This window comes from Sarcophilus harrisii, chromosome 3 (genome assembly GCF_902635505.1).
Source record: "Sarcophilus harrisii chromosome 3, mSarHar1.11, whole genome shotgun sequence".
NCBI lineage: Eukaryota > Metazoa > Chordata > Mammalia > Dasyuromorphia > Dasyuridae > Sarcophilus > Sarcophilus harrisii.
The window spans coordinates 490,067,377-490,084,695 of NC_045428.1; the positions used below are offsets into that span (position 1 = coordinate 490,067,377).

The window sequence follows — 17,319 nt, forward strand, 5'->3', positions numbered from 1 at the left end:
TGATCCCAATGCTGATTGGTTCAGAAGTTTCAACCTGCCCCATTCTTCCATCCTGGTCCATTACATTCCTCCTTAAGCAATCTGGTGGCTCTCTGTTTTCAGGGATTTACCATATTAGTTTTAGACAGAGTGTGGATATCCTATCCTTTTAGCTCTATCTTTGAGCTCAGCCTAAACCTCTTGAGTAACCATTAAGCACCTACACAACTTCCAACAGGGCCTCTATCTTTTCCCATCATTTTTATTTTGAGAAGGTAATAGTCACAAAGTATTGGAGAAGATAACTTTATGTGGGACTATAGCATGAGGAAAAAGCAACTGAGTTGACTCCTTGCCCATGTGCTGTAGTAATGGATATAGAAGTGGCTCTTAGGTAATAGGTAAACAAATTATTGCCCAATCCAACACAAGCATTCTCCCTAGATCTTAGAATTTCATTTTTTTTTTTTTTTGTGGTAACCATGGTCTTCAGATTTATAAAACATATTCAAAGAATTATAGATTTAAGGGCTACATAAGGTGTTCTGTCCATTTGTGAAAACATTGTATCTGTTCTATGTGGTTTTCTAAGGACCACATGAGGTCCAGCAGGAATTCTTATGTATGATCTAAGGACCCTATTTCTGAGTTTGATACTCCTGGGCCAAAGCCTGAAAAGTTATGACTTGTCCAAGGTCACACAGCCAGCATGTCAGAAGTGGAATAACAATAATATTTACACAATGCCAACTGTCCCAGGTACTGTGCTAAGAACTTCAAAATTATCTCATTTGAACCTCACAATCATTATGGGAGGTAGTACTATTATTATCTTTTTTCAGATGAGGAAACTGAGTCAAACAGTGGTTAAGTTTTCCCATGATGGCATTATAATAAAAACAGCAATGATACCTAATGTTTATTAAGATAGCATTTTACTCTGGGTCATTAGCAGCTTCATTTAGTCTGCACCCTCTACTCCTTGGTTCCTACCCTCCTAACCTTGTGGTTAGAGAATCAAGTGATTATTTATCCTCTTTTTTTCTAAGCAGAGTAGGTCCCTCAATTGCATTAAGACAGATGAAAGGACTTCCCTTGTTCTGATAGTTTATGTTCTCAAACTATAAAGTTAAAGTTAAATAATTGATAATAAGGCTGGCCTGGGTCCACATTGGAAGGAATTTCCATGTTAACAAAGTAGTTTATATTTTATCCTAAAGGCAACAAATTACTATTGCATCTGAATGACATGGTTGGATTTATCACTTGGTCACTTGTGTGGACGACTATATCCAAAGAAATGGAGATTTGAAGAAGAGATTATCAACTAGAAGGCTACAGTAACAGTCCAGGAGAGATATGATATGGACCTAAACAAAAGAGTAGAATGTAGGGGATGTATAAAAGAAACGTGGAAGAATGTATCTACTCTCCTATACCCACACTCATCATCTCTGTAACTTTCAGGACTAAAGATTCTTTCCTTGCTCATTAATTCCCTAAATGTACTTTCCCCCATTGGAATGTAAGCTGCCTGAGGGCAAGAACTGTCTTAGCTTTTTTTTTTTTTTTTTTTTTTTTTTTTTTTTTAATCATTTGCCTCCTCAGCACTTTGTGTATAGTAAGGGCTTAATAATTTTGTTTTATTCATTCATGTAAAATCAACAAGGCTTGGGAACTGATTGAATATGTTGAGGTAACAGTTGATGAGGAGTCAAGGCTAAGATCTAGATTTTGAATCTAGATGATTAGAAGGATGCTGATGCCCTCAGAGAGATATTGAAAATGTGAGAAAGTTTGGGATGAGGGGAAAAATAAGCTTAGTTTCTGATATGTTGAGTTTGGGATGTCTATGGGATAGTCAGTTGCCCATTCCAGCATCCAGGTCAGTGGAGCAACTTCAGTTCAATTCTCAGCTTCAAGCTTCAGCACTCATAAAATGGATCAAATGAGATGATACCTGTAAAAAAAAAAAAAAAACCAATTAGCACAATGCTTGACATATCTAAAGTATCAAAATAATAATCCATGATGCTGGATTAGAGCTCAGAGGAAGAGACTAGTTTGGATATATAAATCTGGGAGTTATTTGTTTAGAGATAATATTTAAGCCCATTGGAGATGAGGTCAACAAATGAGAGAGTATAAATAATTAAAGGATCTAGATTGAATATTGGGACACAACCTGGGGGGAGGAGGGTTTAGGGGGAATGTGTATGACAATGTGTATGATCCAGCAGAGGAGACTATAGAATATAGGTCAGATAGGTAAAAGTAGACTTAGGAGATGAGACTGTCTGGAAAACCCCAACAAGAGAAAATAATCAACAATGTCAAATGCTATATATAGAAAGGTGATGATTGAGAAGAGGCCATCAGATTTGGCTCCTAACCTTGGAAAAAGCAATTTCACTATGCCTGAGCAACATCCTGGACAAAAATATGAAGGCTGGCTTGTTGGGGGAAGGAAGGAGGTTGCTTGGAAGAAACTGCTTAATAGAGACTGCCCATTTTTGGAGGAGGAAGAGGCCCTTTCCCATCCTATTCACGGGTTCTTTCTTGTGCTTTTCTGAGAGCTGCCTCTCATTCATTCATCCAAACATGACTCACAAGTTGACATGTCCAAAATCTCACAGCTAGTGTCCTTCCCATCACCCCTAGATCAAGTCAGTAAGCTCCGATTCCTGCCATAGTTCAACCTTCATGCCCTCGGGGAACAGCCACCCGGGATCCCAGGGCTAAAGGGGGAGCCTCAAAACTCCCCAAGTCCAACGCTTATACCTTTCTGGGGCTAAGCCAGAAGGACTCTTGAGCGTTTGACCCCGCCCCTTCCAAGGCCAACAGCCCCGGCCCGTCCTTTCATTAACCAATCCTCGCCCCGTTCCCCTCCTGGACCCTCCCTTCTCACTCTCCCTCTAACTGGCCAATCCCTGCTCCGCTCTCCCATCCCGCGACCGCCGTTTTTAGTTCGAGTAGAAGGCTCATCAAGTCTGTGGAGCGGGGTCTTCCTGGGCGCCGACCCCTGGCATTGAACGTCAAGAAGATATAGCTGGAGAGGTTAGGTTGGGGCCGGTGGGATGCTACGTGACCTCCTTAGACTCCGGGACCAGCCGCTGGGCAGGTGTTTGGGCTTGCCGATGGGGAAGGAGGAAGGGAGAGGAAAACTATTCAGTGGTTGCCGGGCAACGAGGACGCGGATAGGGGGAGGGATTGTCGAGTCAGGGGCGCGCTCCTTCCCCAGGCTTCTTGGTTTAGTTGGAAACTTGGGGATGCTGCTCCCTGAATTATGCAGAAACGGCTGGAAATGCCTTAGGGTATGAAAGAAAACTCTTTTGGGCGTGCAGGGGCCCACATCTGCTCCCACCTTTAAACTTTGTGTCTAGTCCGGTGCGCTGCGACTGGGACCTACTTCTGAAAGTCACTTTAGAGGCATAGGGCAGGGATTCTTAACCTGGGAGTCCATGAACTTTAAAAAATAAAAGATTTTATTTATTTTTAACTTTCACTTTAAAATTTTGGAGTTCCATTTCTCCTCTCCCCTGTGAAAAAGCAAGCGGTATATTAATTATACAAGTAGTCATACAGAATATATTTCTATATTTGCCGTTTAAAAAAAAAGGCATGAAAAATAAAGTGAAAAAAGTACTCTTTAAAAGTAGTACTCAGAGATATGAGTTCTCTGGTTGTACATGTTTTTTTTTTGTTTTTTTTTTGTTTTTTTTTGTGAGTACTTGAGAATTAATTGCCTTGGATCATTGCATTGATTAGAGTATTGAAATCACAGTTGATCATTATTATAATACTGCTTTAAAATGAACTTGTTTTTCAAAAAAATATTTTCATAACTATTTCAATATAATTTAGGTTGATATGTAGCACAGTAGACGAGATGTTGGATTTGGCTTTAGGAAGACCTGTGTTTAAATCCTGTCTCAGGCACTTACAATCTGTGTCTCTCTGAACTTCTCAGCCTCAGTTTCCTGTCAAGTTTAAATATGATTGCAATATGATTGTGAAAGTGCTTAAGTTTTTTCCTGTGTATTTTATTTTAAGCATTTAAAAACTTTATTCTAAGAAAGAATTGTCCATTGACTGTCCTGGGAGCCATTATACATGCAGGTTTAAGAACACTGTACTAGAACTCCTTTTGGACCAAGAGGGCCTCCAACAAAGCCCCCTTATATCCCAACATGCCAGTAGCTGATATTCTAACATTTCTGCCTTTCCTGTTCTTTATTCCATATCTTAGGCAGAAAAAATCCTTTTACTGATTCTCTGCCAACATAGCCTCTGTCACACACAGCCAGTAACTGACCTTCATTCAATAAGTCTGATTCTCCACTTAAGTTTTTATTATCTATAAAATGGTCAGATGAAGTAATCATTTCGCATTACTACTGACATACCGTATATGTTTTATAAATGTGTGTTTTCCTCCTATTTTACTGCAGAGAGTTGTTTTGAGGATCAAATGAAACTAACATTTAAAAAAATCAATCAGTGAATGAAAAAAAAATTATTAAAAGCTTACTATCTGAAAAGTGCTAAAAGCTGGGAATGTAAATAGAAAAGCAGGACTGTTTCAGCTCTTAAGCATCTCATATCCTTTTAGGAAAAACAACATATATAGGAAGGTTCATCTTCAAGACAGAGAAAAGGTCCTATGCTCTTTCGGGAGCAGTGGTCAAAAAGATTGTTTTGCCAACTTAATGTTGTTTCACCTTATAAAATCATGTCTATTTTTTTTTATTTTGGATTGTTTGACATCTAAATGGTGCCTAGGACTTTGGGGTCCAGGACTTACTTTTCTGAATTTTTAGTAGATGTAGCTGTTGTAGAGGGGTTATTTCAGACCAGCAGAAGCAATTGCCAAATTGCAGGTCCAAAGGCATTGATTCCTGTGCCGATAGCTTTAGGGCTGGTCTAGAAGCAGGACCAGTAGTCTGAGACATCATTGCTATTCCGAAAGTCTGTGGATATATCTGTGGATATAACAACCAGCAGTTGGTGATTGGTGGTGTTAGTGTTTTGAACTATTACTACTATTAATACTAAGATATTTATGTAGCATTTTATTTTATTTTTAACATATATTTTTCTGACTACATGTTAAAACAAATTTTAACATTAAAAGATAAATTTGAGTTCCAAATTCTATTCCTCCCTTCCTTCTCTTCCCTCCCAATAGTAAGCAATCCAATATAATTTCTTTGTGTGCAATCATGTAAAACATGTTCATGTTAGTTTGTACAAGAACACTCAATTTTTTTATTAAAGCTTTTTATTTTCAAAATATATGCATGGATAATTTTTCAACATTGACCCCTGCAAAATCTTGTTTTCCAGCTTTTCCCCTCCTTCCCTTCACCCCCTCTCCTAGACATCAAGTAATCCAATATATGTTAAACATGGTAAAAATATATATTAAATCCAATATATGCATACATATTTATATATATAATTTATATAATTATCTTGCTGCACAAGAAAAATTAGCTGAAAAATGAAAAAAATGAGAAAGAAAATAAAATGTAAGCAAACAACAACAAAAGAAGTGAAAATGTTATGTTGTGATCCACACTCAGTTCCCACTGTCCCCTCCCTAGTTGTAAATAGCTTTCTTCAGGAACTGGCCTGAATCATCTCATTGTTGAAAAGAGCCATGCTCACCAGAATTGATTATCATATAATCTTCTTGTTGCCATGTACAATAATGTCCTGGTTCTGCTCATTTCACTTGGCATCAGAAGAACACTCAAATTAAGAAAAAGAGAGAAAGAGAGAGGAGAAAGACAAAGGGGAGAAAGAAGGAGAAAAGAAAATAAAAATAGCATACTTCAGTATATTCCATACTTCTGGAGGCATGAGTCTTTTGGGATTGTCTTAGATTATTGTACTGCAGAGAATAGCTAAATCATTCACAGTTACTCATTAAACAATATTTTTACTACTGTATATAATGTTCTCATAGGTCCACTCACTTTACTTTGTATCAATTCATGTAAGTTTTCCCAGTTTGTTTCTGAAATCATCCTATTTGTCATTTCTTATGGCACAATAATTTCCATCACAATCATATAACCACAGCTTCTTAAGCCATTCCCCAATTGATGTATTCTTTTGATTTCCAATTCTTAGCCACCACAAAAAGAGCTGTTATAAATACTTTTTGTTCAAATAGGTCCTTTGCCTTTTTTTGGATTTCTTTGGCATGTAGACCTAGCAATGCTATTGATGGATCAAAAGGATCAAAACTGTATGCACAATTTTATGGTCCTTTGGGCATAGCTCCAAATTGTTCTCCATAATGACTCAGATCAGTAACAACTCCACCAACAATGTATTAGTGTCCCAGTTTTCCCACATCCCCTCCAACATTGATGATTTTCTTTTTATGATATTAGCCAATCTTTTTTTTTTTTTTAATTTAATAGCCTTTTATTTACAGGATATATGCATGGGTAACTTTACAGCATTAACAATTGCCAAACCTCTTGTTCCAATTTTTCACCTCTTACCCCCCCACCCCCTCCCCTAGATGGCAGGATGACCAGTAGATGTTAAATATATTAAAATATAAATTAGATACACAATAAGTATACATGACCAAAACGTTATTTTGCTGTAGAAAAAGAATCAGACTCTGAAATATTGTACAATTAGCTTGTGAAGGAAATCAAAAATGCAGGTGTGCATAAATATAGGGATTGGGAATTCAATGTAATGGTTTTTAGTCATCTCCCAGAGTTCTTTTTCTGGGCATAGCTGGTTCAGTTCATTACTGCTCCATTGGAAATGATTTGGTTGATCTCGTTGCTGAGGATGACCTGGTCCATCAGAACTGGTCATCATATAGTATTGTTGTTGAAGTATATAATGATCTCCTGGTCCTGCTCATTTCACTCAGCATCAGTTCGTGTAAGTCTCTCCATAGCCAATCTTTTATATAGTATTTTAAAATTACAAAGTGCTTTCCTCACAAAAGTCAAGCCAACAAGCATTTATTAAGAATCTGCTCCATGCCACGTACCATGCCAAGCTCATGTAGGCAATCATGTGCAAACAATATGCATAGGATAAAATGGAAATAATCAACAGAGGGAACAGACTAGCATTAAAGTGCATAGGTAAGGAAAAACTTCTGGAAGATGAGAGTTTAGTTGGGACTTCAGGGTAGTCAAGAGATAAGCCTGTGAAAACTGGGGTTGGGAGATAGAGTTCCTATCTGAAGAACAAACAGCTGGAAGCCAATGTCACTAGATCCTAGAGCACTTGATTGAGGTAAGGAATCTGGAATAAGAGGAGTGGGACAAGAAATGAAGGGCTTTGAAAATCAAATGGATTTTTAATTTGACCTTGATGGTTAATAGGAAACTACTCATGTTATGGAAAGAGAGTAACTTGATTCAACTTGTGTTTTATTTAGGAAGATCAAATTGATAGCTGGCTGGACATTATTATCCCCATTTGAGGCTTAGAAAAGTTAAGTGATTTGCCTAGGAACCCACAGCTTAAACTAGTGACCATCAGGAAATAAGCTAAATAATGATAACTTAATCTGCATTGCCTCCTATTCTTCCTTTCTAAGAAATATAGACTGGAATTAAGGGGTTATTATTAATGATTTTAACAAATGCTGATCATCACATGTAGTTGGAAGCTTCTCTGTCCTTCCAAGAAACAAGCTAAACCACATCTTGAATTTAGTTATTACTGGTACATGGGAGTAGTTTGTTAAAATAGTTAATAGCTTCTGAATACCTGTCACATTGCTCTAGAAACCCCAACCCCACCCCATCTTGCTTCCTGGCAGGCACCACTGAGAAAGACTGACAGTCAACTGACAGACTAAAGTCTGGCCTCAGCAACAATTCTATTCCATCTAGGGCTCCCCATCAGCTCTTCTCTGGCTTAGCTTTGATCAGATGCCTTTCTACTTGTGTCTCTTATTCCTGACATAGAACAAATTGCTTGAGTGTATTGACTTTGAAGGGGTGTGGATTGGAGATGTTCTTTACAGGTATTGGAGCTGTGTTAGTTTTGTCCACAGGGGAAGAGTTCATTGCTCTCTGGATGCATCCATAATTAATGAGCCTTAAACACCAGCTGAAAAGAAATAGATTACACTCCCGTAATCCATGACATTTATAAACACAAATATGTATTAAATAACTACTTGACTCTTCTTCATTTTTAGAGCTAATAAGCCTTACAAATTCCATTTAATGTTTTATTTTTATTAATATCCATCATCTATTACTGGCCCCCTCAGGGACTGTGGTCTGAAATGGCTAAGGAGAAAGAAGAGAGAGACTTGGAAAAATTTCTCAAGAATGTGGATGAAATCTGTGAGTACTGGAAAATCATAAACAAATTGATATCTATTTTGGAGAGTTGTGGTAGCTAAAAAGGAATAATTACTTGAATCTAATACTAGATTGGCTGGCAGGTTTATGATTTCAAGAAAAATGTAATTGAATAAAACTGAAGGGGCATTGAGAAATTGAGTGATTTTGTAGTTGGGGGCAATGTTTTCTGGCTGTTAGTTGGTATAAGAGAAACTGTTCATGTTATTACTGGGATTGTAATGTTAACTCTGTCTATGACCTAGAACAGGTCAAAAGGAAATAATGGTTTTTAACTCTTCCTTATACAATAAAAGGATATTACCCCATAAGGGAACATCATCCAAAGTTTGCAGCTGTTGGCATCTGACATTCTGCTTTTTGAGGGAATATTCATTTCCTTTTTACTTCCTCATTTACTTTTCACTTTCCTTTTTACTGCAAAAGCATAGGCATAAAAATATGAACAGAAAATTTTCAGATGACAAAATTAAAGTCATCTATAGTCATATGAAAAATGCTCTAAATAACTATTAATTAGAGAAATATAAATTAAAACAACTCTGAAGTACCACCCCACACCTCTCAGATTGGATAAAATGACAGGAAAAGACAATGATAAATATTGGAGGAAATATGGGAAAATTGGGACACTATTTCATTGTTGGTGGACTTGTGAAATGATCCAGCCATTCTGGAGAGCAATTTGGAACTATGCCCAAAGGGCTACAAAACTGTGCAGTTTTGACCCAGCAGTGACACTACTGGGTCTGTATCTCAAGGAAATCATAAAGGAGGGGAAAGGACCCACTTGTGCAAAAATGTTTGTAGAAGCTCTTTTTGTGGTAGCAAAAAAAATGGGAAAATGAGTACATGCTCATCAATTGGGGAATGGCTGAACAAGTTGTGGTATATAAAGGTAATAGAATATTGTTGTTTTATAAAAAATGAGAAACAAGCTGATTTTAGAAAAGCCTGCAAAGATTTACATGAACTGATGCTGAGTGAAATAAGCAGAACCAAGAATATATTGTACACAATAATGGCAAGAATGTGTTATAATCAACTGTGAAAGATTTGGTTCTTCTCAGTGATTCAGTGATCCAAAGCAATCCCAGAAAACTTTGGATAAAAAATGCCATCTTCATCCAGAAAAAGAACTATGGAGATTAAATAAAATATAAATCAACACATGCTATGTTCACTTCTTTTCTCTCTCTCCCATGGTTTTTCCCTTTTGTTCTGATTTTTCTCTCCCAATGTGATTCATAAAGCAATGCATATTAAAAATAAATACATAAATAATTTTTTTTTAAAAGTATAGGTAGCACTTTTCCCACATGGGTCAAAAGATTAAATGTGTAGTTATTCCATGGACTCATGTGTGACAAGGTCTAAAGAGATATTCTTATCCATTCTAATTACTCTAGGCAAAACACTCCCAAATTTAGCTCAATTAAGATTATTAAGAATCTTTGAATTGTACAAAGCACCAAAGCTATTCTGCATTTTATTAGAACTTGCAATCACCTTTTCAAGCTTGAGAAAATCCTTTTTAGACTCAATAAAGGATATCTACACAAAAGAGGAAAAACTTATATAACCCAGTTACCTCCAAAAATATGAATTCATAAGTGGTTATAATTCTTTATATACTTAAAGATCAAAATTAGCTCCCCCTTTCCTTTTTTAAACTAATAATCTCTATAGTCTTTCTTTTCTGGAACTACTTTCTTTCTCTCTTTCTTGTGAACTCTTTTCGGGATGTCTTTATAAATTCCTTCTCTTTAGAACATCTTATTAGTAGAAAAGACTATCTTCCATTTGACTATACTTAGTTTGATTGATTCATGTCTAATTTCTCTTAAGCTACTTTGGTTCAGGACCTGAATTCTGATGACTTCGATGTATGCGAAAGGGCCATGGATGAGGCAGAAAAGAGACTGCAGCTCCAGGAGGACCAAGAGGAAGATGAATGCAGGACCATTTTAAACAAAACAATGATTAGTCCTCCTCAAGTTCCTACAGAGGTTTCCTTTCTGTTATAGAATTAAATGAGTAGTGGTAGGTAGTTGATCTGAGACATAAACACTGATGAAGATAAAAGATTAATGTCACTCAGTCTCAAGATGGACCTGACATTTTTCCATAAGGAAGTTTGAACCCTGAGGCTTGTTCATTTTTAACAAGAACATCAAATTCATTTTAATAAGCTTCAAGGTTTACTTCATATTTTTAAGACTACCTAATGCTTAGGAACCATACTTAAAGCCATAGTGCATTGTTTCTCAACTTGATTTCATTAGTGAATAAGGTTTGGCTCACCTTTGACTCTTACAAACAGGCTACAACTTGGAACTATCACTTGGAGTAAAATTATTTCATAGCCCATAGCAAACAAATTTGTGTCATCCCAAGCAAACTGTGGACACTTCAGTATTTGATATCAGACTTTGCAAATCAGAAAACTGAATTTGACCCAAAGTAGTTCTGTTCATATAACTGATTTGATATTCCTTTTTGATATGCTACATTTATAGCTCATGAAATTTTCTTTTCTTTTCTTTCCTGGTGACCTATTTAACTACCTGACAAAGCAGGTGGATGTGGATGATACAAACCCAGGTAAGGCAGTATCTCTCTTCCTAATAGGTTTTGTTCATTGTCAACAATTTTATTGATCTTGTGTAGCTTCAAAAACTGGAAATCATTGCCTGATGGACTCAAGAATTATGAGTAGGCAAAAATCTTTCCCATTTTTAGTAGAATTACCATTAATAGATAAATTCAGAAAGACCCTGGTTGTAAGTATTGTAGAAATGATTGCTGTTCAATTACAATTGGACTGAGTAACCAAAGAGATCCCTCATAGCCTTAATTTCTGTGATTTTGTGACCTGCCAGCCTATTTTGTACTGACCTGGCAGCTCTCTGGAATTTTCTTTTCCTCATTTGCTCACCAGCCCTCTGTGAGATAAGCTCTGTTAGTATTTCACCTCTTATGTCATTTCTTCAATACCCAAGGGATCTAGGTTTTCCTTTTGTTGCTCAGCTCAGAGGCTCATTATTCTGCAAGGAATTAAAAAAAAGTCTCCCCCAAAGAAAAACTATTTTAAAAGGCATAATTCAAATCTGACACACAGTCATAGCCATCATGTATAATAATACATCACATACATTACCATTTAATGTCAAATTAAGAAGATGTCAGCTTGGTGGCTTCAGAATCCTCTGTGTGTGTGTGTGTGTGTGTGTGTGTGTGTGTGTGCGTGCGTGTGCGTGCATGCACGTGTCTTTGCATAGAAAGCTTCGCTACACAGAAGCTTTCTTCTCTCTTTGAATTAGAAGGGTGATTACAGAAAATGTTTAATTTAACCATTAAACTCCTTTCCTCTGCTGTCAGATGGCTTCATGAAAATACTAGAGAAGGATGCCAGAGAACGAGCTAAGAGAAGAAAAGAAAACAAAAGCCTAGCAAACGGTAACAGTTGTTGAGGTTTTTCATCCTGAGGACCATGTTAGACAAGAAGGAGCCTTGGAACACCCCAAAGTATAGTCCCAAAAAGGAATTGGGGATTCCTTAAACCCCAAAGAAGAGGAGATACTTGAAGCCCCCCATGCCTGTTTATAAGGACTTGCAGAGTTGTAATGTGGAAGGGGGCTTACATTAGTTCTGCTTGATATCCCTAATGTAAATATATCCAGGAGCCATGACTATGAGGGACAGGGGACAGAATTAGATTCAATATGAGGGGAAAACTTCCTAACAATTAAATCTGTACAAAAATTAAATAGACTGCCTCAGGAGGCAGTTCCTTTTACTTAAGAGCCAGCTAGGGAGCCTACTTACTTGGGATCTTGTAAGGATGACAGCTGGGATGAGCTAGCCTCCAGGGGCCTTTCTTACTCTGAATGTGAAGATGCCCTAGATCACATCTCCACAACAAAAGCTTTAGTCCTAAAGTGTCTTATATTGGCAATGAAGGTAACAGGAAGGGTCAGCAATGTATTTGATCCCAAATGCCATCAGTGGGGCTAAACAATGCCAGCAAGTATAACTAGTAGTCATAAGACATGAGGAGAGAAAGAGGCAAAGAAGCAAAGAAAAAGAAATGCCAATAATTTGGGAGAAGGAGAGAGAGTACAGCCAACAAAAGTGGATGTGGTAGGAGAGCACTACTTAATGTCATTCCGAGTCCTCAGTGACTACATGGTGTAGGTATAAATGACCACATATTTACTAGCTACCTCCATGATCCTTGACATGCTTTTGATTCTAGAAGTTTGGTCTTCTAGCATACTCAGAGATGAAGCCAAAAAAAAAAAGGACTCATCCTTATAGGAAAGAAACATTACAAATTGGGGGTGGGTATAGAAAAATTACCCTTGAGCATAAAATAAGATTATATTGTAGACCTAGAAGAGTTGGAAGAAATGACAAGTCCCTTTTATTCCTAGCGAAAGAAGATATGTTTAGGCAGCAAGTTGTGAGGTTCTGAAGGATTTTCCCTTTTAAAATGAGAGCTTATGTCTTTGATCTCTATTTTCATAGCCTTCAAAGAAAAGGGGAATGAAGCTTTTCTGAAAGGTGATTATGAGATGGCTGTCCATTACTACACGGAGGGGCTAAAGAAGCTTAAGGATATGAAAGTGCTATATACCAATCGGGCTCAGGTCAGTTAACTCTAGGTACTTGGAAGAAATTGAAGCCTCTTCTAGAATCCAGAACAATGTTATTTTATATTTATTTTGGTGACTTGGGCATTAACCTGAAAAAACTCTAGACTTAGCTTTTCCACCTAGCCATTTTATTTGAAGTGCTGTGTATCATAGAAATGGATTCTGCAAAGAGTACTTCCTTTAAAAAAACAAACAAACAAAAAACAACAATTAAGCAAGTATTTTTTAAAAATGCTGACTGTGTATTGAACACTACTAAGTGTTAGGCAAGATGCAAATTTTAGATAACACATGATCTCTGATTTCATGGAACTTCCAGTCTGTTAGGTGGATAGGATATGCAATAACTAAATTGTTATAACTAAATATATAAATAAACTACAAATATAATTAAAATATAAAATAACACATAATAAGTGAATCAGAACAGCACACAGTACTTTATCAAGTTGAAAAGGAGAAAAATAATTTTCAAGAGATACAAGGGAAGAAAGTCATACTTTAATATTCAGAGACATAGATTCTAGAAAAAAAATCAAATTACTGAATGGCCAACAGAATTGAGATTTATTTTCTGAAGATCAGAGACAGTGAGGCATATATTTATCTGAAGGCCTGTTCAATAGTTGATTCTTATTTTCCTATAAGAAGGAGCGAGGCTGAAAGGAACTTATACCTTCTAAGAGTTCTCTTATCAAAGGAAGCCTACTTTTGAAAGTAGTCTAACTTTGTGGAGGATAACTTGCTATTAGTTTAAAATGCTGAATTACCTTATACCTAGTGGGACCAGAGCTAATTACTCAAGGACTGAGTTTCTAGGACCTTTCTCTCTTCCATCCTCTTGATTTTTTCATCTTCCTTCAGTCCAATAATTCCTCTCAGAAATTAATATAGTAGACAGGAAAAACACTGAAAACAAGAGATTGAAAAACTGAAAGTAGAAAAGGCCAATATTAAAGTGACAGTGATAAATGAAACTATATAAAGTACAGTATAATCTCATTAATTCAGATGTCCTTAGTAATTCAGACACTGACTGGGTTAAAATTTACCTTTACTTTATCTGTGTAAAAAATGATGTTTTAAGCATATGAATGATAGAGATAGGACAGCAGAAACTTGCTCCCTGATTTGGTGTCTGGTTGTCTCCTTAAAGAAATTATGAGTGCTTTGAAACCAGCTACTTTTTGCCTGAAGAAGGTTATGAAAGGAGGGGCAGCATATTTTTATAGCTGAATTAGCAATAACTAAGTACTTTGTAGTTTGATGGTAAATACTTGTTGATTCTGATTCAAATCAGTTGGCTACTTAGCCATCTCTAGAGATGGCTATCTAGCCATCTAGAGATCTCTAGAGAATCTGAGAATATTTCTAGATTGATTTAGTGATGAGTGTTCAATTGGCTGGCTCAGACTTTTAAGGAATAGATGAGAGGAACTACTTTTTCATACTTTTTCATCCACTTCATAGGAAGGAATTTTTTATATAAAGTAACTTGGGGAGAAGGTACTAGCTGCTAGGGAAATTAAAAAAAAAAAAAAGACAATGTAGGAAGTAGTATTTGAACCAAACTTTGAAAAAAAAAAAAAACAAACAACTAGGGATTCTAAGAGGCAGAGATGAGAATAGAATGAATTCTATAGGAATTCTATATATAATTCTATAGGCCTATAGGAAGACCCTTATCATCAACATTATTATTATTTTCTTTCCTGGAGAGATCCTGAAAAAGCAGCAGAGGCAGGAATAGGCCTGAGTGAGGGTGTGGGTGGAAATATCTCTCCTCTTCCAGTCATTAATGGCTGTTTGCAGCTTGGTTTTCAACCCATTACTGAACTGAAATAGTTTTCAGTAACCTCACAATTGTCAAATCATAAAACCATAAATTTAATGCTGGAAGGAATTGTGGATGTAATCTAACACCTTCCTTTTACACATAAGGAAATTGAGACTCAAAAGAGGTTAAGACCCACCCAGAGCCACATTACATAGTTGGGTAAATATCTAAGGGAGGATTCTAAGCCAGGCCTTTATGACTCAAAGTCTAGCGAGCTCCATTGGCCTTTTCTCATAGCTTATCCTTCTTGGTCTTGTTTACAGCATTTCACATTATTGATAATCCTTTTTTCCCCCTTCTTTTATGGCACTGTCTTCCACTGTTCCTGTCCCAACTCATCTGGTTGCTAATTATAAATCATCTTTGGGTTTTTCACTCTGTGTGTATGTGTCTCTCTGTGTCTCTGTCTGTCTCGCTCTCTTTCTCTATGTGTGTGTGTCTGTCTATCTCTCTCTATTTTTCTCTCTGTGTCTCTCTCTATCTCTCTGTGTGTGTATGTCTCTCTCTCTTCTCCCTCATTATCTTCAGCAGGTTCAATTATCATCTCTGTGCAGAGGACTTCTATATTATAATTTTAATCCTAGTATCTCTCTTGTGCTCCAAATCTTACAGCAAATAAATGAATAAGTGAAAATGATTTATTTGTAAGTGCTTACCATTGGATATTTAAAACTGAATGTCCTTTAGGCATCTCAAATTTATTGGGTCCAAAACTCATTATCTTTTCTTAAAAACCTATCCTTCTTGTGAACTTCTCTATTTCTTTTGAGAATACACCATCCTCTGTCTTCCTGATAATCACCTTCACTGAATAAAAGCCATGGTTTCCTATTACTTCTAGGATCAAATGTAAATTTTTTGTTTGGTGTTGGAACCATTCACAATCTTTTAAAGCATGCCTTTGTAGTTTTATTATAAATTACTGTCCTTTACACGCTCTTCATCTCAGCAAAACTAGCCTTTCTGATTCCCATGTGACTTTCCATTTCTCTCTCCATGCCTTTGTTAAAACTTTTCCCTCATGCCTAGAATTCATTCTATTCTCACCTCTCACTCTTAGAATACCTAGTTTTTTTTCAAAGTTTGGTTCAAATACCCTAGCAGCTAGTACCTTCTCCCAAAGTTACTTTATATAAATTTTGTATAGTATATACTTATATATTTACTTGTCATCACCTCCAGCATAACTTAAGCATCTTGAGGACAGGGACTGTTTCATTTTCATATTTGAATCTCTAGCATCTTGACCATAAAAGATGCTTCATGAATGCTTGTTGATTGCTTTGTTACCTTGAAACAGAAGCAATGAGAATCGCATGCATTTTCATTTACATAAGCCAAGAAGACAGTCTGTGGAATCCAGCATGGCATAATGGTGGGGTACTGAACTTGGGGATCATAAAAACCTAAGCTCAAATTCCATTTCATAAATCTGTAGATTTGTGGACCCTGAGCAAGTCCTTAACCCACTCTGTTCCCCAGTTTACATACTCTAAAATGAGCCTCTAAAGTCTCTTTCAGAGTTACCTATTTTAATCTAACTTTCTGGCTTGAGTCTTGGAAAGCTAATGACATAACCTCTCAGTGCATGATATGGCAGTTATAGAAAAGGCATTAATATTGCTTGGTGGTAAGAATTATTGAACTTCAGTTCCTGATTAGGCGAAAAGAAGGATCAACAGTATGATCCAAGTCCAGATTTTTATCAAGAGAAGAAGAATTTCCTGTCCTAGCATCAGGGGATCACCATTTTAAGTATGACCTAAAATTCAGGAATCCTGGAATCCTTCTGTCTAGTGAGAGATTTCCTGGGTATCTCCTGTCCCTTGGAGAGAAAAGAGAATCAGACACATGTCCTTTTCCCTGCCCCTTCTGAGCTACAGCTATCTGGACTTCAAAGAAAAAAATCATGATGTGGGGAAGCAAGGGACCTACACTTGGTCCTCTGTTCTTACCATGAAGGTAAGCTACACACAGATCAAACTGGAGGAAAAGGAGAGCCTATTAGAAAACTCATTTTATTTCCTTTCTGAAAAGAATCCAAGTAACTTTGTTGAGGTTCAAAGGAAAACCCAAAAGGTTGGGGTTACAGATTGGTATCACGAGGTATCTCAAAATAATTTGCAGGTTTGAATCCATCTCCAAGTCAAGGGGCAAAGTTTATTATAATTGTAATGGCAATTGAAGCAGGCTAAGTTCCAAAAGAATTTAGCGAAGTACCAGAAGCAAGAAGATAAATTTATAGGAAAAGTTAGAGAGATTAGGAACTTCATGTTACTTTTTTGCTAATTTTGTGACTTGAGGTAGGCTTGAGGGGTGGTCTATTCACTATTGTCTCAGGAATTTTGTTATCACTGACCAACAAATAGTTTATCTGACAGTCAGCAATGTTTGTAGGACTATACTATAGTATTCCTAAGGCTAGGAAATTTTAAGATTATTGACAGATATTTTGTTAGAGCAATTGCCCTCCTAAGGC

General features: G+C 36.7%; 1 protein-coding gene and 1 long non-coding RNA gene across 3 annotated transcripts in view; one reads left to right on the forward strand and one right to left on the reverse strand.

Annotated features, from left to right (window-relative positions):
• Window positions 1-1,536: 1,536 nt before the first annotated feature.
• LOC116422536 lies at window positions 1,537-3,151 on the reverse strand. The gene is made up of 2 exons (XR_004233208.1): window positions 2,888-3,151; window positions 1,537-1,939 (listed from the first exon to the last, which is right to left on the reverse strand). It is a non-coding gene; the product is annotated as an uncharacterized LOC116422536 (long non-coding RNA).
• Window positions 2,926-17,319, forward strand: part of TTC12 (tetratricopeptide repeat domain 12) — a 57,262-nt gene continuing 42,868 nt past the window's right edge. The window contains exons 1-6 of one of the 2 annotated variants that reach the window (XM_023499446.2): window positions 2,926-3,036; window positions 8,252-8,327; window positions 10,194-10,354; window positions 10,922-10,949; window positions 11,727-11,804; window positions 12,876-12,997. In XM_023499446.2, the coding sequence (XP_023355214.1) occupies window positions 8,267-8,327; window positions 10,194-10,354; window positions 10,922-10,949; window positions 11,727-11,804; window positions 12,876-12,997 (450 nt within the window). In that variant the 5' untranslated portion in view covers window positions 2,926-3,036; window positions 8,252-8,266. The remainder of the gene's footprint in view (window positions 3,037-8,251; window positions 8,328-10,193; window positions 10,355-10,921; window positions 10,950-11,726; window positions 11,805-12,875; window positions 12,998-17,319) is intronic. The other variant, XM_012545008.2, reaches the window with a different exon arrangement.